The following is a 23,225-nucleotide window of genomic DNA, read 5'->3' as shown; positions in this document are numbered from 1 at the left end:
AATATCCATTTTCTTTTCATTCATTTAAACCCAATTAACATTAGGCCTAAGCCCAATTAGACCAAATGGTATGTGGACTAATTAGCTGTTAGACCAACGGGTTATTAGATGAAATGGTGAGTGGACGAAAATGCAGTTTGACCATGTGGATAGTGGACGAACTGATAGTAGACCAAATGATAGTAGACGAGTTGATAATTGGAGGAATTGGCATTATACCAATTGGAAATAAATCATTTGCACTCCTTGAAGCAGATCAGCGATAAATTGGAAATTTTCAATATTAAATGGACTGATTTTGCAATACCCAATTACAGTCATGTTCGCAGGTCAATGTTCACAAGGTATCTACATGTAAATAGGTATTAACCTCACTGATAATTGAGGGATGATGTGTGCCCTCTTGAGCATGTGTTGTACTGCCTATTATGCAAGCAACTGGAAATCTAAAAGTGATATGTAGTTACAGTTTAATTCTTTTTGAAACACTGCCCATGAGTGTTTTCGATTTCAAGCCTTACGCAATCCCCCAATGTTCTCATCTTCCACTATTTTTCTTTCAGCTCATAACTGTCGAAAGTTCAAAGCACACCGCCCATGAGACCACCCACGAGACCTACCAACGGCTCCGCAGCCAGATGGCTCCTACCTTCACCCAGGAGAAACTCTCTCCCCCACCAGCCCACGCATCCCAATACCAGACACTCTCCGTCGTCATGGAAACCAGCAAGAAACGTCATAACCGCTTCATCCAAGTGCAATCACCCCCTTCCATCTACCCACCGAACAACGTCATCCTGATCGAGTACGAATGCTTGGAGGGCGAGATGGCTGCCGTCGATGTCGAGGTGTGGACGGTCTACAACCAACGCTCTCGCCCGGTCCGGCACACGTGGTTGTGCAGTCAGCATTCCAAACACACGCGGAGAGTCTTTCAGTCGTTGCAGTTACCCGACGGCATCGTTTACCAACCGGATTTCCTGAACCGGGATGTGCACATCATCGAGAGGGTAGAATTGTCTGTATGGATATTAAGTATAGATGCTTTCACATCCAAGAAGAGGGGCTATTTTGATTTGTCCAGTGCCAAGGCCAGATATAGCGTCCAGGTTTTGCCCACGTATGCCAGGCCTAGGAAGAAACACCATAGCATCGGATGCTTGTCGTGGGAAGCGGAGATGATGCTGAAATACAGTCAGCGTTGGAATGGAATATTACAGTGCAATAAAGAAAATGGTAATTCATGTACATGTGTACTGTTGTATTCAAAATCATAATACTGGGAAAAAGTCCCAGTAAACATGTAAGGAGACAGATTATGGACAAAATGGTAAAAAATAAGATGAGAATTGACTTGAAACAAAAACCATATTTAGTTCATCTTTTATTAGTCTTTCATAAAATATATCTCATTTTACTTTGAATCATTCAAATTGAGTCATATTTGTATGCTTGTTCAATTTGTGAAAGGGTTTGCTTGATAGCTAAATCAAAAAGCTAATCCATGTTGAAAAAATGGAATAGCTTACAATAATGCTCTGATAAGAATAAAATGATACAATCAATGAAAACGGCATGATGAACAGCATTTGTGTAGCACCATTTATGTTTTGTTTTTAAATTGTTCATACATGTATGCACCGGCTCCCCAATATGTCACACATTATTCACAAAGCTGCTGGAAAAGATTGGTAAAAGGCCTTTAGTTTTAATTTGAGGGTCTCAATGTTGTTACAATCACCATGTTTATTGGTGGAGAATTCCAAAGCATTCAAGCATTAGTTGGTACTGAAACTTTTCGTGTCTAGATTCACAGTACGATTTTATGATTTTACTTCGCTTTTTCATCCTACAGAGGTCGTTGACCTAATGACCTTTCCCATCGCATTACACAGTGGTTTCCACGGTATCTCAAGAAACATTGCTCCTTACAAAGAACCAGGTCTAAGATTGCTAATGGATGCCAACATCAATAACCCAAAGTGAGTATAGGGGAGCATTTCATGAAACAATAGTCAGTGTGTCTTTGTTATAAACTACTGAATCTGATTGGATGAGAGGAAATACATTGGGTGATTTCAAGTTCGGTGTTGGCCTTGGTGTTGGTGTTAGTGTTGAAATTTTTGTTGCTTCCCCTAGCTCCAAAACTTATTCAGAGCTTGTAAAACTGATCCAGATCACATTATTGACATCTCAACAACTAGTGAGTGACTTTTCGGGACCATCCTCATTTGATGTTTGGTGTTATAATCATGTAAAAATTGACCCAACACCAACACCAAAAGGTCAACACTGAACTTGAAATCACCCATTGTGAGTGAAAATCACTGAGACTACTCTTCATGAAATGCTCCACTGATTTTAACCATGGGAGCATTACATTAATCAAATAGTTTGATTTTTTTCACTGATTCTTTGTTATAAGCTACTGAAATCCTTTCATCTGATTGGCTGAGAACAAATTGTCAGTGAAAATCAATAACAAAACTTTTTATGAAAATGCTCCCCAGTAGATAACATGGATCCAGATCAAATGAGTGATTTAAAAATTGTATATTAGAACAAAAAACCTTCGGCCTTTGTTTGTCATAAAACACATGGGTTATTACTGGTCAATAAGCAGTATAACTGGCAATCAGTATCTGAATCTGAATAGTTGAGTCGGCAAAATGTCGTTGAGAGACGCATCCATGCTAACTTTATAGTGAAGAGAGTAGCGCAACATGAGAGTAGAGCAACATGAGAGTAGCGCAACATCTGTAAACTATAGGACTGGTTTTGATTTTTCGATGAGTTCCCTGTATTAAATAACTTCTCTTCATTCCATAAAACAGTTTGCTTCAGGCCTAACTATAAGGTGAAGGGTTCCCTGACATTTGCTTTGGCAGCAGTTGGTCTGCTGTAAATTCCAAACACTTGTGGAATGACCAACTTCAACCTTGGATTTAGCTTTAGATTTAGATTATTTATTTCGGTTCAACAAAATAAAGAAATATAATCGAAGGAATAGTACATATTCAAAACAATATAGACAGTTCAATGACATTTTATAACAAATATAGAACATAAATTAACTGAACAGAGGGACTTGCCAAGAAAAGTAATGCTTGTATAAAAGGCAAGTTCCTAAACTTAGTTTCAATACTATTTAACAAAGCTATATACAATAATAAAGACAGTAAAAGCAAGTAATCTACAAAACCAAACTTATTTAACACTACCCTATCCTAAGCCGAAGCCTAAACCTATAACATCAAAACCCTGTGCACCCCTAACCCAATGTCTTAGACAAAATAAAGCCTGGAGCCACTGGAATTTTTTTCCAATAATTGTTTTTTTCAAACAAAATTGTATACGTATACCATATTGCAGTCGCTAATTATTATTTCTTTTTCAATATCTTTTTTAGGTTTACAATATCTGCATATATCTTCCTTCTTGATTACTGCAAGCATTCCCTGTGTAGCCTGATCCATCGTAAGACACAGTACACCAATAGATATGTTACTCCACTACTCTTTCTAAAACAGGATGGTGAGTCAGAAACCTAGGCCCCTATTCTCTCGGGTCTCGTCTATGGTCTAAATCTGTGCTAAGATTATGGAAAGCCAAACATGCCAAAATTTGTTCGCATGGTATATTTCTTAGGTTTACTTTTCTCTTTCCTTATTCTTTAATGATGAAGACAATTATCTAATTTATACTTAAAAGACAGTTAAGAATGATTTGAGAGTCAAGTGAGCTGATAATATGAACCTCTACTGTTAGAGATTTATGTCACAACTGGGTATCCATAGTTATACCACAACTTTAGACTAGTCTGCTATGCAGACTCTGAATGGCTCGTGAGGTGGGATCTGCTGGTTAGCGAAGCAAACCAGCCTGAAAGGGCGAGCAAAGTGAATCATTTCTGCAGCCTCAGTAGACCTAGTCTGCTATGCAGACTCGTTGAATCAGCTGAGGTACACACACTGCAGATGTGGGTCTACATTTGTAGACTAACTTTAGACCAGTGTTAAATTTAACCCAACTTCAAAATACGGGCCCTAGTGTTTGAGAAAATTTAGTGGAAACACTATGAGGTAATCAAGAAAAGTATAAGGATACAGTATAAAAGGCTTTTGGTGAGCTGCATACCTTATCAAAGAATGGCCTTGGAATTGTTCTTCCCATATTAAAGTAAATTGAATCTTTTGCTTTATTTGGGTTTCTTTGCATCGTTTGCCAGTTGAATGAATGCGTATGGATATTGAAGGCTAAGAATGATGTTGATGATTATAACAAGGACATACATGGAATATATGATAGCTATACTTCCTGCATTGTTTGATCAGAAGCCTTGAATTTTGTGATATTGACCCTAAATCTCCTGGGGTATTTTGATTCTTATCATTCCGGGGGGGGGGATTATGGGCCTTCCTTAATATCTCAGCCGCGGATTGCGCGATCACATCAAAAATTTGCATGATTGTAGAAAATGACGTAATCTACGCAGTTGTAATGGTGAATTTCACTGAATTCATATATTTTTATTTTATATGAATTAATTATGCTTATTCATGAAATCATACTTTTTGCTCTTATTCACTAAATAAAGCTCCTAGAATGCTATTTTGGTGAAAATAGTCTTTATAGCATTCCTAACAATTGTGAATGAAAAAAATTCTGGTACCAAGACCGATTTCTTATGTATTTTATTGTTTTTTAAATTTCTTATTTATTTCTTTGTTTTTTTTACTCTGTTATTTTAATGGAAATCTTTCTAGACTTAATTTTGATCATAAACAAGGCAAAATTAATAAAGTTTGTTTCTGTAAAAGTAGAAATAATGATACATTTATAAATTTTGGCTAAATACACAATTTGCTTTGGATTTGTACATGAAATCACGTTTATGAGCAATTTTGGGTAGACCTAACATGCACTTATGTAATGTTGTGTAATGTAACCGCGTATCCGGGCGTCACAAATTTGGTCTGAAAATTTGCGCGAGACTTTAAAGTAAAAAGTCAGTGAGCGGCGAGGTCAAAAAAATTTTGAGCGGCAGATATATCACGAAAATTGTCGAGGGGGGGGGGGCCATTATGCCCCCCCCCCGGAGAATTAGGGCAAAACATTTCTATAGGGCACATTTATATGAACTATATGTACTTCGTAATTCTATTCTTGTATAGAGGAAAACAGAAAACCACTGTCCCTACAAATGAATCAAATTTAAGAAAGTCTCATTCTTATTTTATTTGTTGTCCAGGTCAAGTGTTTGTCCAGATAGAGAATGATAAGAAGTCTTACATGAGTATGCTGAATAAGATCACACTACCCCTGAAGGAATGGATCCATATGGTCTATGTACAGGACGGTCGAAAGGTATCTATGACCCTGTGATAGATTGCATTGTTGCCAGTTATAGCCAAAGTTTGGGTTTTGCCCAAGTAATCTGTTTTCAACTGGAACTGAATGGTCTGTGTTTAATGGATCCCTTACCAACCCCCATGGTCTCCGTTGTACAAGGGTTACTTAGCTTGTTGTACGCGAGAAAGTGGGAGACTGAATGACAAACATTCGTAACGTTGCACACACGATGTACCAACAAAAATGTACCGTTGCACGGCTTTGGGAGGTGACGTCACATTACGATTCAATTTATTGCGCTTAGTAAAAATATGTGCTTAGCTTGCTGGCTTTATGTGCAATGCTGCTGGAGGTCATGTGCGCGCTTGTGGGATTTTTCTTGTTGCTTTCAATATTTTTGCTCCCTTTTCACAGATTACTGCAGGGATAAACTCTGATTTTTTTATCGTATTTTCGCTGAACTCCCGAGGTGTTGTACTACACAAATAGTGAATGGTCAACAGTACACAAATAACGAATAGGCATGAGTGCTTGGTGCAAGATTTCGTATTCGGTAAAAGAAAGAAACACTTTATTCAACTCGGCTAATGCCTCGTTGAATAGAGCATCTTTCACCTCATGCGAAATCTCACACTACGCACTCATGCCTATTCGCTATTTGTGTACTGTTGACCATGCTAGCGCAATGATTACATGTAGCTAGTGATTGTGAGAGAGTTGAATTGCTGTGTTCTGTTTTTGATTTTGTACTTAAAAAAAAATACCGACTAGTGAGGAGAGCTTCATAACAGAAACTATTTTTTTTTTAGTCATCCTCAGCCACCTGTTAGTGGTAATTTCTTCCTCTTGTATATATTCATGTTGTCTTTTGCCTGGAAGTAAAATAAATGAATGAATGAATGAATAAATAAATAAATAAGTAAATAGATATGATAAAAATGGAGGGTAGAAAAGGGCTGTTTCTTCTCTGCAGACGACTAAGTCCCAAATAATCTACTGATATATATAATAAAAAGAAAAACATTCTTTGTTCACAATCATGAAATGTCACCTGGGGACCGTTTCATAAAGAGTTGCCACTGTTGTAACTTTGCCATTATGGCAACTTCCTTGGAGACCTTGATTATGATTGCCTGCTGAGCTTTGTTACCATGGTAGTTGCCATTATGGCAAAGTTACAACAGTCGTAAGTCCTTTATGAAATGAGCCCCAGATTTGGGTAAAGCTTTCGCTTGTGAGGCTGCTAGCTCATCAGACCTACTGTGACAGATGGCGCAATGCTGATGCAGAGTGACCGGGCATGATGAAGGTCTTATGAAGCTTTTAAACAGCCTCGCAAATTAATACTGAAACAAGTAAAATTTTATGATTGTGGAAATCTGTTTTATTATGTCTTTGCATAATTCAGATAAAACCTTTTCACTACTTTAATAGTTGCCATCATTACCTGATGTTTAACACTCCACCCGCCTCCTTTCATTTCCAACTCCCACCCCCCTTAATCCTCCCACCCCCCTTAATCCTCCCCTCCCCATTACAGTGGTCAATTCAGTTCTTCACCCAGTCCTCGCCCACGTCCACCCATCTTGTGGGGAGGAGTACGTATACCAACGATGTCCACTACAACGAGACTGATGCTTTCTATCACCTTGGGGGAAGCAGTGCGGTGAGGTCTTTCAGCGGTTTCATGGTGGAGGCTAAACTCTGGAGACACCAAGCAATAGACCCTCAGCAGGTAATATGCATGAGTAAATTGCCTCTTGTATGTCTTCTTGGTCAATAATGGGATTAATTATGTATTCATGAGGTCATATCTTGGGGCCTCATTGACCGATTCCCACCAAACATGGGTTGTGGGTGTTTTTCATCATGCGCTACCAAAATATGGTATCAAAAACACTGAAATGCTATAAAAAAAAAAATTTGTGACATTGTCACTTCGGTACTCAATAGCCTCCAAAGATATAAATTATTTCCTACCGTACTTTAGGTAGCAACAACTCCATTTGGGGATCTGAATTATACATCTGACATCTCAAGGCATTACCAACAATGTGATCATTTTCACCTGTCAATGGAGAGGATCTTTGACATCTTCAAACTCAAAAATGATGACAAACTCAAGAAGGGTAAGTGAAAGTCAAGATTCATCCGTATAGGTATTTCATGGATAGATGGAATTTGAAATGTAAATTTTCAGCAAGTTATGCTGTGAAATATAAAGCTACTAAATGTCTTATTTTAGATGTAGCATTATGTGGTTATGATTTTTCCAATGAAGTTTTCTTTTCATGCGAGTAACACTCTGGCCAACCTAGTGTTAGTGGGTCAGGCCTTTTTTCATCTCGCTAAATAAAATCCATTAAATCTGATAGGTATTTCTGGCTCAAGTGGATAAAGTGCTTGATATACTGTGCACTTTGTTGCGAATCAGGAAAACTTACATCTAATTAATGCATATAATGTAATTAAATTATTGACAGTTTTTAATTCTCATGATTTTGGGAGTCGATATTGAAATCTTAACCTAAGGTTAAGTTTTTGAAATGTCATAAAAACTCAGAAAGTATATGGACCTAGTTCATGAAACTTGGCCATAAGGGTAATCCTGTCTGAGTTTCAAGTCACATGACCAAGGTCAAAGGTGATTTAGGGTCAATGAACTTTGGCCAAGTTGTGGGTATTTGTTGAATTACCGTCATAACTTTTAAAGTTTATGGATCTGATTCATCCATCTTGGACATAAGAATAATGTATCACTGAACATTCTGTGTGGGTTTCAAGTAACATGTCCAAGGTCAAAGGTCATTTAGGGTCAATGAACTTTGGCCAAGTTGGAGGTAATTACTGAATTGCTGTCATAACTTTCAAAGTTTATGGATATAGTTTATGAATTGTGGATTACGGGCAATCAAGTATCACTGACAAGTCTTAGGTCACATGTTCAAGGTCAAATGCCATTTAGGGTCAAAGTATTGGTGTTTTTTGTGAATTATTATTTTATAGTAGTTTTCAAAGTCAGCACTGCTGCTACAATTACATTGAATCATGTAATGCAGGTGAGACTGTCAGAGGCGCTCCACTTGTTATTAATATCATTGGTGTTCAGTCGCGCTTGGTCAAAGAAATCTAGTTTAGGTATATTTGAAATGTTAATATTAAAGTCATATGGATACTCAAGTCATTCGATAATCTTTGACTAAATATCACAAAATTTGGGTTTCCTTATTGATACAGCACCTGTTGCATGAAACCCTGCCATTGACGCTTACAACATTGCAAAACTTGTTTTCTTTTATGCAACAGACTGCATATGCTAGTATCTGTAAAAGACTGTCCTTTGGAAGCGCATAGGGACGTTATGACATAATGTGATATGCGCTATACAAGAACTGCGTTCTTATCTGTTCATTATATTTATTTTTTTTTTTTTAGTAACTTGCCCAAGCCATCATCCTTATCTTGCCGATAACCTTGGTGCGGAAGAAGACGATCAAGAATCTTGCAGATTATGGGAGCAACCTGCTCCAAGAAGACAACTCAGGCTCTGGAGGTTGCTGCAACGCAGTGCTGTAATAAACAACAGCTATGCAGCAACGCATGAGTGGATTGGGCACCAACTCTACCAGCATGTTCTTCAAAGACTGGTGAGGCCCCATTGAGGGGAGCATTACATGAATGAAAAAGTATTTAGTATTGTTATAAGCTACTGAACATCCTTTCATCTGATTGGCTGAGAGCAAAAAAAAATCTGGGAAAATCAATGACATTTTTTGTGAAACACAACCCAGGGCCCGTCATACAAAGCTGCCTTAGCAATTTTTACGATTGATTGCATAGACTACAATATACAATTAATTGCAAAATCAAGTGTACAATTACTGACATTTGTGTTACAAGACCCAGATGTGATGGAGAAATTGAAGGAACTTTTTTAAATGGGAGCATCGTGGTTATGAATTTCCTTATTACATCATGAGTAATGCCATGTGGTTGTGAATTTTTCAATGCAAATCTGGAACGAGTTTGCATGCAAATTTCCTTGAAAATGTGATTGTCCAACATTTGTATGCATTTTTTTCAGCAAAAAAAGCTTCTCACATCTGCAACATTCTTCTGGATGCTTATTATGAGTGCGTATTGAGATTATTTGCTTAATTTTGCTGCCTCTTTCCTGAAATAGCTGTCAGTAGACTTGTTCAGCTGAAATTTGTTTATTTTTCGTGATGATAATTTTCTAGCTCACCTTTCAAAGTCACAAATAGACCCATTTTTTCCTGTTGCAATGTTTTATATGTTTGTTTGCAAATGCGTTTTATTACATTTTAACATCTACCAGTTAGCACCTTCGTCTTTAATCTCTATTCACATATTATATTTTAACATCTACCAGTTAGCACCTTTAATCTTTGATCTCTATTCACAGCCGAAGGAAGGCCTTCAAGGTATGAAGACAAATATACCATGGCTTAGGCAAGCTAGTTGCTATGGTAACATGGATGCTGCTAGTCTCCTAGCAACGGTGTACAATGCTGGACTTGGAGTACAGACAAACGTGTCAAAGGTAAGACATTCTGAATTTGCTTTTTTTATTGCAAGCTTTGCCTTTATACATGTGTTTTCATTCAAAGATAATGAAACAAAAATAAGTGATATTTCTCAGATTCACTTTAAAGGTCAAGTCCACCTCAGAAAAATGTTGATTTGAATCAATAGAGAAAAATCAGACAAGCACAATGCTGAAAATTTCATCAAAATCGGATGTAAAATAAGAAAGTTATGACATTTCAAACTTTCGCTTATTTTCAACAAAATAGTTATCTGAACGAGCCAGTTACATCCAAATGAGAGAGTCGATGACGTCACTCACTCACTATTTCTTTTGTTTTTTATTGTTTGAATTATACAATATTTCAATTTTTACGAATTTGATGATTAGGACCTCCTTGCCTGAAGCACAAAATGTTAAAATAATGGAATCCCACGTGTTCAGGGAGGAATGAAACTTCATTTCACATGACAATGACGAGAAAATCAAAATATTTCATATAATAAAATACAAAAGAAATAGTGAGTGAGTGATGTCATCAACTCTCTCATTTGGATGGAACTGGCTCGTTCATATAACTATTTTGTTGAAAATAAGCGAAACTTTAAAATGCCATAACTTTCTTATTTTACATCCGATTTTGATGAAATTTTCAGTGTTATGTTTGTGATTTTTTCTCTTATTCAAATCAAGTTTTTGTTGGGGTGGACTTGTCCTTGATTCTTCGGTTTATCAACACAGTCTTTCATCTATTGACTGGTAGCAGCGCAAGGGTAGTGATCACCTTGAATACATTGTTAGCTTTAGCTATTTTATTTTAAAATGTGCTGAGTCCTATTTCGCTGATCTGCCTTGAATTTATTTCTTCTGTTCATTCACACAGGCTTTGATCTACTGGCTGGTAGCAGCGCAAGGTGGCAATCATCTTGCTATGCTAGCCTTAGCAAGCAAACATCACCAAGGCATTGATGGCGTCCCCATTGACATGGACTATGCTTTCAGTAAGGAACAATCCATTCTCATTTTGAAGCAGATTCTTTTGTGTTATTATCCAATGGGGTATTGCAAGGAAGTTGTGATTGATTGCAACTCTATTATGGGACCCAATACCAATCTTTAATATGGAAATGAATAACAAATGAATAAAAAAGAGTTGCGTTTAAATGCAAGTAAAAAAATCAATTGCAAGTCCCAAATGTGCAGTTGATTGGTTGAAAATCAAGTTGCGCATGATTTTTGTCTCACCTGCATAGCAGAGTGAGACTATAGGCGCCGCTTTTCTGACGGCGGCGGCGGCGTCAACATCAAATCTTAACCTGAGGTTAAGTTTTTGAAATGACATCATAACTTAGAAAGTATTTGGACCTAGTTCATGAAACTTGGCCATAAGGTTAATCAAGTATTACTGAACATCCTATTAGAGTTTCATGTCACATGACCAAGGTCAAAGGTCATTTAGGGTCAATGAACTTAGACCATGTTGGAGGAATCAACATCAAAATCTTAACCTGAGGTTAAGTTTTTGAAATGTCATCATAACTGTTTCTGTAACTGATCTGTTTCTTGCAACAGAAAGTTCAAATTGACTTGCTATAATCACAATCAGTCTATCAATTGTAAAATTGTAATCGTAATTTGCAATTGATTGCATATATTTTCTTCCAACTTCCCCTATTAAGTCTTATTTGAAAAATAGTTATGGTATATATTAAACAATGTATGTCAGTCATAGATTCACATGTTACAAATATGAGCCTTTTTTGCTCATCCCCCACCCCCCCCCCCCCCCCCTCCTCGATGTTATACCCATCTTTATGCTCACTATACAAGTTTAAATCACAGTGATGATTTGTATAGGATTTTTAGAAGTCATGTGTGTTTACATATTATTGTTTGTGCAATGGTAGCGGCAGTCAACCCAATCAACTTTTGAGTCTTACCTGAAGACCTTTCTGTGCCCCACTCCAACATTATCACAAGAATAACTCAATTGTAGCATTTCTAGGACAGTACTTGAACTGAATGATGATCCTAAGCACTGTTTGAAGACATAGAAATTTGTGAGATATTTCCTATTGTTGAGCAAGCGCCATGAGCGCCCAGCTGGGGCGGATACCAGCGCTTTACAAGAACCAATCATCAGTCAAGAAGCTAATCTTTGATATCATCTCATCTCTCTATTCACACCTGCAGACTATTATTTCAAGATTGCTCAGGAAACAGCGTTGGATAGGACAAAGCACACAGAAAATGATGTAAGTATAGAAAGTGACTATGGTGCATATTCTCTATCATCAGGATGTGTGGAAAAACAGAGAGAGATGTGTATATGATATAAAAGTTCCAAATACATGTAGGTAGGTGGGTGGGTGGGTGGGTTGATGGATGGATGGTTCGATGGATGGATGGGTGGATGGAAGGAAGGAGAGATAAAGAAATATTTAGTTGAAATGAAGATCGATATATTGATGGGTGGATGTATGGATTGTTGGTTGGTTGGATGGATGGATGGTCTGAAAGATCATTCAAACTTTTGATGAAATATATCTAGAGATAAAGAAATATTTAGTTGAAACAAAGATTGATATCAGGTGCGTAAGCAGGGGGGGGGGGAGGAGAGAGTAACAGGTGTTCAACCCCCCTCAGATTTTTTCAAAATTTTCAGTCAAATTGAAACCCCCCTTGCAAAAATCCTGCGTACCTTACTGGTTGATTTATTGATGGGTGGATGGATGGCAAGATAGATAGATAAATAGATAGATGGAAGGATAGAAAAATAGTATCGTGCTACTGAACAATGTCAATATATTTTACAGAAAGATAATAACATTACAATCAGTTAATAACGCTTGTCACTCTATTAAAAAAGTAAAGCATAGACCACAAGAAACTGAATGAATGAAGAGCGCCCTCTTGTGACCATTATTTGTCCATCCAGATTCATTTTGAAGCGATACGTCTGACGGACGAGCAGCAGCTACAGACCCAGACTGGTGAGAGTGGTGACTATTTTAAGTGGCTCAAACATCAAGCTAAACAAGGCGTGGCAGATGCACAGGTAGGGTCACCATTGTCTTGAGATATGTTACCATTCTTTATTAATGAGGGGTAATGAATTCAGGCTTGATTTTCTAAAGTTAAGCATTGCCGTTCATATCAGATGATAAAATTGCATGAATTTTCTTTGAATTGTTAAGTAAAGTTAGGTTGAACATCAAAACAAACAAGGGGAGTTCGAGGGGGGGGGGGACAAAAACTTGTCTGTTATTAATGCTTTACCCTTTCAGTCTCAGGTAGATAATATTGTCATAATTCTCATCAAGATCAAAATGGCTTATTGTTTAATTATCAAATACTTTATTAAGGTGATCCTATTCTGTGATTTGACAGTGATTTATAAATTTTAAATTCTTTATTTGATATTTAATTGTGTTAACTACCCTTTTCTATTTTACTATCCTCAGCATAATTTGCTTTACAGCCTGAATGTTTTTTTTTTATAATATACAAAATAGATGCATGCCAAAATGATTGATATTCTTGTTCTAATTATAAACATGTATGCCTCAATCTAATGTGATATAATCTATAGTTGTCACAGTTTTAGTATTGTCTTTAAAATAATTTTTAATTTCATTGCATTTAAGATCAAATAAAAATCAACTTGGAGAATAGTATGTAGATTGCATGGCTGGTGGAAAGTTTGACATTCATTTTGTCATTAATCATAAAAAGAAAATAGAAGCTTACAGAATTGCTCCATGTATATATGCATGCTCATTAGTGTTTCTCAACCTTTTTACCCCAAAGGCCCACTTTGGCCGCTTCATTAATTATTTTCGGCGGCTCACCTCCATTCTTAATTTCACTTTGAGGCCCAAATCACATATCTGAATTAGAAAAAAAAACATTCAAGTATCACAACAAACAAGTGCAGAATCAGTGATGTCTTGTTAACTTTTTTTGTTGGCTGTTTAACTTTTGATATAATTTCCCAAGCAGAGGATGAAGCCAGGGGAGCGTTTCATAAATATTTTCATCTGACAAGTTGTCAGATCTGACATCTTTCCTTGATTCTGATTGGCTGAGAGGCACTGTTCCTATGGTAACTGTCGGATAAACTGGTACTTGTCGGATAAAATGTCCGACAAGTCCTTTCATGAAACGCCCCCCAGTTTGATGCGAAGAGTTCAAGGGGGCCCAAGATGTTGCCCTGTGGATACCTACATAGCCCTGTTGAAATCTTTGTAAATTGGCCTGGTTCATTAATTGTTTGGAATGGTCCTAATTCACCCTCAAAATGCCCCAAGAGATATTGAAAAACTAAAAAAGAACCCATGAAATATGTATATGATCCCATGTAAACTGAAAATACAATGTAGACAATTTTTGCCTGATGATCTCAAAATGTAGACCAAGAAAGGGTTTTATTAAAATTTTTTTGCCTTGTTTGGAACAATTGCAATGTACACTGATTTTGATGGGGTCTTATTAGGTATTCATTTGGTTCCATGACGTTTGCTCATGCAACAATTGCTCTGATGGAAAATTTGCCTGTTAAGCCAAGTATGAAATCTAACCTCCAACACTGAATAAACCCTCTTATCTTCTCATTATTCTAAACCAAATTTACAATCCTAACTATAACCATATGCCCTCCTAGATATTAAGACCAGGGCAAATGTCGCTGGAGTAAATGTTGTGTCACCAATCATTTGGCCATACCTTTGGCAACCATGGCCCCATTCAAGTCAAAATTTGAGGTTTTTTATCATGCTCTACCAAAGTTTGATCATTTAAATACGCGACAAGAATGGGGACATCAAACAAATTTGGTAATCTATAGAAAATATAACTTTTTGAACCACAACACTCTGATATTGCCTACATGTACAGGTTGTCCCCAATTTCATATGACTTGATCACATTGATATTGGAACGCTGACCACCAGCTGAGAAACACTGATATTCTGTATTGTACAATGCCTACTTAGCTTTTTGTACGCAAGCAAATGGGAGGCTGAATGTCAAATATTCGTACCGTTGCACACACGACGTACTATCCAAAATGTACCGTTGCAGGAGTTGAGGAGGTGACGTCACAATACGATTTATTTCATTGCGCTCAGTAAAAAATGAAGACCAAAAACGTGTATGATATCCTACTGGCTAAATACGCAATGCTGCCCAAGGTCATGTGCACTTATGCATGTGGGATTTTGCTTCTTGTTTTCATTATTTTTGCTCCTTTTTCATAGATTACTGCAGGGGTTGTTTTGTTCATATTTTTCCTAGATTCTGAGGTGTTGTAAAAACACAAATAGCGAATATTCTTATTCGTGCAATGGTGGAAGAAAGAGATGTTTTATTTAAGTCGGCTAACACCTCGTTGAATAGAGCATCTTTCACCTCATGCGAAGTCTCGCACCATCGCACTTATGCTTATTCGCTATTTGCATACAATATGACAGAGAAGTTCATGACTGAATATGTAATAATTTTGCATGTGATATATGGAATGGTGTTGACTTTTCGTGATAATAATAAGATTTTTCAAAGAAATGATAGTATTAGAAATTTCATTAGGAAAACAAGTTTCCTTTTTTCTTCCCATTTTGAATGCATGTAATTCATCCATGTCTTTCTTCATTTTCCCTATCTTCCCAATCTCTCCTCCCCTCTCCTCTAAACACATCCCGCGATCTCTCACATCCAAATACCACTTCTCTGTCTTACTCCTTTCCCAATCCTCACTTTGTGATGGCTTTTTCTACACCATCTCTCGCTCTTCTCTCTCCCTCTCCTATTTCTTTCTCTTTCTCTCTCCCTTCTCTGTCTCTACTCATACCTGGACCCATTTCTACATTTCATGATCATTCTCTTTGTACCTCTCTCCTCCCCCTTGCCCTTCCCTCCCTCATTCATTCATCCCATCATCATAGCTCAATCTAGCTCGCATGTATTACCATGGTGCGGCAGGGGTGCAGAGAGACATGGCAGCGGCCGCAGAGTTCTATCGCCTCAATGCGGAGCAGAACCCTGCCGATCCCGTCGCTCAGTACGACTATGCTGTCCTTCATCTACGGGTGGGTATTCTCTGGTGGAGGTCAGAGGTCAAAGGTCATGGCACAGTTTGGGGTTATATTATTTTGCTATTCTTCAGGCTTTTCAGACCTTACATTTTATGGGTTTTTACATGTTCTGGCTTTACAGGCCCAGTTAGAAAACTCACTGCCAAACAGGTACACGTTCCTGATGATTCGTCCTGTGTATTATGAAATCCCAAGACTGCTTTTGATCATGTTTTGATAAAAAAATTAGTGCGCCTAGTAATAAAGTATCATAATTTTCTCTGAAAAATGAATGTAAGAAATGATTTAAACAGGGTGCTACATAACTTTTTAGAAGCACTTGCCTGGTTGGGCAAGTAAATTTTTAAATAGTTGGAATATACTTGCCCGAAAAAATTCTTGAAAAAAAGTTTTACCTCTTCTAAAGAAAGGTTTGCGGTTTTATAAACCATTGAACTTTTTCTCTCTTTTGACATGAACTGATCTACCTTGTTATTGCATTTTGTTTTCCAGTGATTTTAATCTTGCCAGCCATGACCAATATTAGGGTAAATCATATCTTATCAACACTAATTTTGGTCTTTCTACTGTGAAAATTTGGCTTTCTACTGTGTGAATTTTGCTTGCCCAATTTGGGCAAGTATTTTTGGTCATCAAAACACTTGCCCGACTCTTAACTTTTCCTTTCTGGGAAATCGGGCAAGTGCTCATGTAGCACCATGGATTACAAAAGCTGAATGTGCTGAGATTCACAGTGTAGGATAAGTTTATTGATAACAGTAGTCACCCACAGTATTGAAAAAGCCCTGTATGAAATTACCCTGTATGAAATAATTTTTTTGTCATATTCATGTATTTGAAAATACATCAATATACTTCAAAGGAAATCTTAAAGTACATGTAACCCATTTTCAACAAAGATTGTACCAATGGCAATGCTTAGAATGTCTAAACCCCAAACTGTGTCAATCTTTTGCCTCTTGCTAAATATAGTGCCATGCATTGTAGTCAAGAAATTGGTGCTTGAGATGTGCATGTTTCATTTTTCTATTTCAAAATGGCTGTAGTATCCACACTGTCACATAAACAAACTTTTACAAGCTGAATAGAGCAAACTAAATAGTACATACACATTTGAATTTACGCATTCAAATTCGAATATTTGATGAATTTTGGTATTTTTGGATATGTCAATAAATTTGGCTAAATTTGAATATACATGAATCTATGAATATTTATATATTTGAACTAATCAATAAATTTGAATATTTTTTGACATATCCACAATTCTTGATGCATTCAAGTTTGTCACTATATTTGAATACTTGTACATCCAAATAATTAAATATTTTTTGACATATCCAAAAACCCTGATACATGTTTAATTCAATATGTTTGAATATATATCAAAATAAATATGAATATATTTGAGTATAATGATCAAACTGGACCACTACAGAGCAGTATTGCCCAGACCCTATTTTGGGGAACACGTGGAGTGAAGAGAAACATGGAACACGCTTCAGCGTATTATGCCGAGACGGCACAGACGCATCCAATGAATAAGATCGCACTATATGACTACGGTATTGTGCTTCTACGGGTGAGGGGACAAGGTGGCCAATAAGATTTCTCTTTGAAATCAATTCAAATCTAATTCATTTCCACAATTAATAATAAAAATCATTGGCTTAAAAAAATATTTTTCTTGTGGAGGGTTTAAGGAAACCTCTTTGCTTAATACAGGTGTAAATTAGCCCCATTATAACAATCAAACTAATATACATGTATGTAGAATTTGCATGAGAATGAAGAAAATACAGTCGTGACATACATGTAATTCAAAATAATATCCAGAAGAGAGAATTGCCTTGAAGTGTGACCATTGTCTTGATAATATTGTGATGTAAAAAGGGAGCATTTCATTAAAGAACTATTCAGTGATTTTTTACTGACTATTTGTTATAAACTATTGAAATCCATGCGTCTGATTGGTTCAAATGAAATTAGTCAGTGAAAATCACTGAAAGGATACTTCATAAAATGCTCTCTTGAATTGTTTTAATCTAAACAGGACATTAGTTATGGATTAGCATGTCTGACCAGCAACAAATTATAAAGTAATTGGAAATGTAATTCTTTCATGAAGTATAACTCTATATACTGAAAGGGAGTATGAAAGGTAACAAATTTAAAATACATGTATGAAGCAATATGAAAGGGACATAATAGTATCAAATTCTGATGAAGCTGACTACATCATTTATAAAGAATCAATGACATGAATGCACATCTTTTTGGTGTTGCATAGAACTGTTCATAAGTTACATGTACGAGCTTCAATGGTGACGCTTTCTTGTGCTCAGTCAGGTTCCCAATGATGAATACCCCTATCAGTTTCAGTTGTAAAACAATCTATTGAGAGCATTAGTCTCACAACTGACTAGCATTTGAATGCAAAATTTGTTACTTGTCAAGATATGAGAGTAGAAGTTCACTCACATTTATCATAAAACAAAGCAAATTTGGCTATGTCAAGTAGCACAAGAAAGGGTCCCCAGTTATGCATGAAGTCATGCATACATGTATTAAAAAAATACCAACAGCTATGTGAAATTGGCCCTGCTGTCTGCCGTGACATATTTTGTAATTGTGATTGTATCATGAAAGGGGGACTTAAGGCCTCCGCAACACCTCACGACTGTTGGCGATCCAATTTTGGAACAAATCGCAATTTGCTCATTTTCTCAAAAAGTGAATGGAGCATATCATTTTATTTGAGGTTAAAATCAATTGAAAGAATACTATAACCATTTTGAAGATTACAAGCCTTTACTTTAGAGTAAAGGCCAAATTAGTTTTTAAATCGCAGGCAATCGTACAACTGCTATGTCGTCATTACGACAAGATTTTAAATTCGCTAATATTCTAAGAAGGATGATAGCACAGTCACAGATTTGAACACAGGTATTCATACAATGATATTCCAAGTCTCAATATTAGCATCAAATTCTACTGCATTTTATTCTGAAATCGGGTCGCAGACCGATCGTAAGGTGTGTGGTTGCCTTTAGTCTCCCAAGGTAAAAAAGGTCACAGAAGTCATTGTATACATCTTAATTTTTTTTTCCTGATAGGGTCAAGGTGTGGAGAAGGATGAGGAAAAAGGAATGGATTACCTCAACAAGTCTGCTGCATTGGTGAGCTTGATATGAATGTCCATAAAATGTTATCTGAATCAGTGAATATTCATTAATGCTCAAATATTTAGGAAATATTGAATGGCCTTGACTGGGATGCGTAGAATATTGTTCTTCAGCAAGTAACAACCTTTCTATGCATCCCATGAAAATTGGTCATCCAATATTATTATTAGTATTTAGATACATCCCACAAAGCTAAACATGAATTAATAAAGCAAAAAAAAAAAGGTTTTTAGTCAGAATCTTATGTTAATCCAGTAGATCATGAGTATGGCAACTGAGTATTGTCATTTAAAAACAAAAAAGAAATCTTTTTAAAGATTATCTAGCATATAGTGTAAGCGCATTTTGAATTCAATAAATTGATGCAATCTCGCTCCTTTGCCACACTCCCTGGCAACCTGGCAATTAATACGCAATGCAATGTCATAGTGATGTGACAATATTTTCATGCACACAATCATTTAATAACCAATGATAATCTTGTAGGTGGGGCAACATATTCATTTCATCTAATATGGAAAATATTGGATGGTTTTCATAGGAATAAACGTTAAAATCCATTTTTAATATTTTGTCTCTTTGAAATAATCTCGCGAGACGTCAAAAATATCTGCGCCTCTAAAACCCTACATCTAAATAATAATCATGTATTGATTGATTTTTCTTTTCAATTGAGTTCATGTCCACTTTAGAGATAAATACTCTCTTTCCAAGAATATTTGATGTTGAAAGGCACCACACTATAAAATTCAATTGGGATGTCAAAGTGTGAAAAAATTACTGAATAATAATGCAAGTATAGAAATGAAATGGGTATGATAATGACAATGATGAATGGGAGTAGATACAGTGATAATGAAAACTTATAATGTCGGTGATAAAAAATGATTATAGCAATAATAACGATAGATAAGTTTAATGCAATATGTTTCATTTACTAATTGTTTTAAAACCTGAAAAAGCTTAAGTGTTCCCCTGCCCTGTTTTTGTCTCACCTGCGAAGCAGAGTGAGACTATAGGCGCCGCTTTTCCGACGGCGACGGCGGCGTCAACATCAAATCTTAACCTGAGGTTAAGTTTTTGAAATGACGTCATAACTTAGAAAGTATATGGACCTAGTTAATAAAACTTGGCCATAAGGTTAATCAAGTATTACTTAACATCCTATTAGAGTTTCATGTCACATGACCAAGGTCAAAGGTCATTTAGGGTCAATGAACTTAGACCATGTTGGAGGGATCAACATCGAAATCTTAACCTGAGGTTAAGTTTTTGAAATGTCATCATAACTTAGAAAATATATGGACCTAGTTCATGAAACTTGGACATAAGGTTAATCAAGTATCACTGAACATCCTGCACGAGTTTTACGTCACATGACCAAGGTCAAAGGTCATTTAGGGTCAATGAACTTTGGCCGAATTGCGGATATCTGTTGAATTCCCATCATAACTTTGAAAGTTTATGGATCTGATTCATGAAACTTGGACATGATAGTAATCAAGCATCACTGAACATTTTGTGCAAGTTTCAGGTCTCATGATTAAGGTCAAATGTCATTTAGGGTCAATGAACTTTGGCCGAATTGGGGTATCTGTTGAATTACCATCATAACTTTGAAAGTTTATTGGTCTAGTTCATTAAAGTTGGATATTATAGTAATCAAGTATCTTTGAACATCCTGTGCGCGTTTCAGGTCACATGACCAAGGTCAAAGGTCAATGAACTTTGGCTGAACTGGGTGTATCTGTTGAATTACCATCATAACTTTGAAAGTTTATGGATCTGATTCATGAAACTTGTACATAAGAGTAATCAAGTATCACTGAACATCCTGTGCGAGTTTCAGGTCACATGATCAAGGTCACAGGTCATGTAAGGTCAATGAACTTTGGCCATGTTGGGGTTTTTTGTTGAATAACCATCATATCTCTGTAAGTTTATTGGTCTAGTTCATAAAAAGTGGACATAAGAGTAACCATGTATCACTGAACATCTTGTGCGAGTTAGAGTAGTATTCAAAGTCAGCACTGCTGCTATATTGAACCGCGTGGTGCAGGTGAGACGGCCAGAGGCATTCCACTTGTCTTATAAACTTGTTCGTTGAACTTTGAACTCTTAGGGTCACGGTCCAGCGTATACCGCCCTCGGTTGGTACAAGCTGAATTTTGATCATGATGATAAGGCTGCGGCATATTACTTTGAGAAGGGTGATGCTTTGGGGCATAGAGATGCTGCTCATAACCTGGGATACATGCATCTATATGGGAGATACCCTGGAAAATCTATTGATAGGGTAAGAGTGATGATGATGGTGGTGGTGATGGTGATGGGCATGATGATGATGAAAATAATATTTGTAGAGGTAATAATAGTGGGGTGATGGTGATGATGATGATGATGTTGGTGATGACGACCAACGGCGATGACGATGATGATGATGATGGTGATGATAATGATACTTGTTGATGCTGGTGGTGGTGGTGATGATGATGATGATGATGATCATCATCATCATCATGATAGTGATGACGGTGATGTTGATAATAATGATGATGCTGATGATGATGATGATGATAGTGATGTTAATAATGATGATGGTGATGATGATGGTGATGATGATTGTGATGGTGATGATGATGATGATGATAATTATTGTGATGGTGATAATGCTAGTGGTGGTGATGATGATTGTGATGGTGATGATGATGATGATTGTTATATATAAGAATAATTGTAGAAGAATTGTGAAAGCAGTTACATTAATCTATTAGTTATTTCCTCTTTAAGAATAGCCTAGAATGATCAAGTACATTCCACAGCATGTTTGTAAAGAACTTTCCAGAATGTCTTTTTATTATGCAGGCCTTGCCTATTTAAAGGCCAAGGAGTTTTATTGTTGAATAGGGAAAAGCCAAACAATAGAATTGTATTGGTAGTGGAAATGAATAGGCTTAGGTATTTTGTTTACCCATGTTGATTTCAATGAGGTCATTCAAGAATGTTTTAGAAATAAAGAAGCTTCCAGAAGAGTGAATTCTAGAAGCTTGTAGATTAGTTGAAATTTGAGAATGATCTAGAACACTTGTAATTAGTATAAAGCTGCAGATTTTTCAAGATGATCATCACATCATATGAGAGCAGGAGATCACACATCACATCATATGAGATCACTTCACCAGATCAGATCAGAGCAGTTTATGCATCAATGAACTGTTTGCAGTTATTTTGAGAGAGAAATTATCAGTTCTCATCAACATCATCAACCTGTTCAATGAACACGTTTCAACCCATGGATTGCTGAAATTGACTGTTAATCATCATCAACATCGTCTTCACGGACATTTCAACTCGTTACAGTGACTGTTATTATTCATCGGACTTCAACATCAGTTTCATCATCACCATCATTGTGAATTTTCGCCAGTCAACTGGGATTTTATCATTTGGATTATTACTTGGATATATAGTATCATTACTTCGGGATTTTACATCGGACACTTCAAGAGATTTATGTAAGATCATTATTTGTTTTATTTATGTATAATTATTTCCTGTAATAAAAAAAAGGAAAATTTTAACTTTATATTTTAAAATCTTGTTTGTTATTTGTTGCAGTATCGTAACAAATAATTTTGGGGGCTTGTCCGGGAAACGAAAACCAAATTTGTATAAGCCAATTTGAAACAAAAGCCAATTTGAATTGGAAACATTTTGGAAATTTTTGGAAAGTTCTAGAATATACTGTACTGTGTTATTACTTGCTTGTATTTGTGTATATTCACTATGGCTACATTTGATGTTGAAGAATTTCTTGCAATGACAGAATTGTCATATGATCATTTGAAGTCACTGAAGAAAGATGATTTGATAACAGTTTGTGATCATTTGGGTGTATCTCTAGCCCCAGGTTTAAAGAAGGCAGAGATAATTGACTTGTTAGCTAGTCACATGAAGCTTACAGAGGAATCTGAAACTTCTATCAATATTTCAGATGATGCTCAGATCCAACTAGCAAATATTGAATTGGAAAAGGAGAAAATCAAC

General features: G+C 36.4%; 1 protein-coding gene across 1 annotated transcript in view; it reads left to right on the top strand.

The window, feature by feature from the left end:
- Positions 1-23,225, top strand: part of LOC121420294 (protein sel-1 homolog 3-like) — a 46,263-nt gene that overhangs the window by 10,252 nt on the left and 12,786 nt on the right. Inside the window, exons 2-15 of the mRNA XM_041614870.1 lie at positions 564-1,236; positions 1,856-1,982; positions 3,410-3,534; positions 5,252-5,367; positions 6,893-7,087; positions 7,343-7,481; positions 8,788-8,999; positions 9,779-9,916; positions 10,785-10,902; positions 12,095-12,156; positions 12,840-12,959; positions 15,844-15,987; positions 19,110-19,172; positions 21,301-21,474. Of these exons, the coding sequence (XP_041470804.1) occupies positions 564-1,236; positions 1,856-1,982; positions 3,410-3,534; positions 5,252-5,367; positions 6,893-7,087; positions 7,343-7,481; positions 8,788-8,999; positions 9,779-9,916; positions 10,785-10,902; positions 12,095-12,156; positions 12,840-12,959; positions 15,844-15,987; positions 19,110-19,172; positions 21,301-21,474 (2,406 nt within the window). The remainder of the gene's footprint in view (positions 1-563; positions 1,237-1,855; positions 1,983-3,409; positions 3,535-5,251; positions 5,368-6,892; positions 7,088-7,342; positions 7,482-8,787; positions 9,000-9,778; positions 9,917-10,784; positions 10,903-12,094; positions 12,157-12,839; positions 12,960-15,843; positions 15,988-19,109; positions 19,173-21,300; positions 21,475-23,225) is intronic.

Source organism: Lytechinus variegatus, chromosome 8 (assembly GCF_018143015.1).
Source record: "Lytechinus variegatus isolate NC3 chromosome 8, Lvar_3.0, whole genome shotgun sequence".
Taxonomy (NCBI): domain Eukaryota; kingdom Metazoa; phylum Echinodermata; class Echinoidea; order Temnopleuroida; family Toxopneustidae; genus Lytechinus; species Lytechinus variegatus.
The sequence above is the reverse complement of the archived record's forward strand: the minus strand, read 5'-3'. Positions and strand labels throughout refer to the sequence as shown.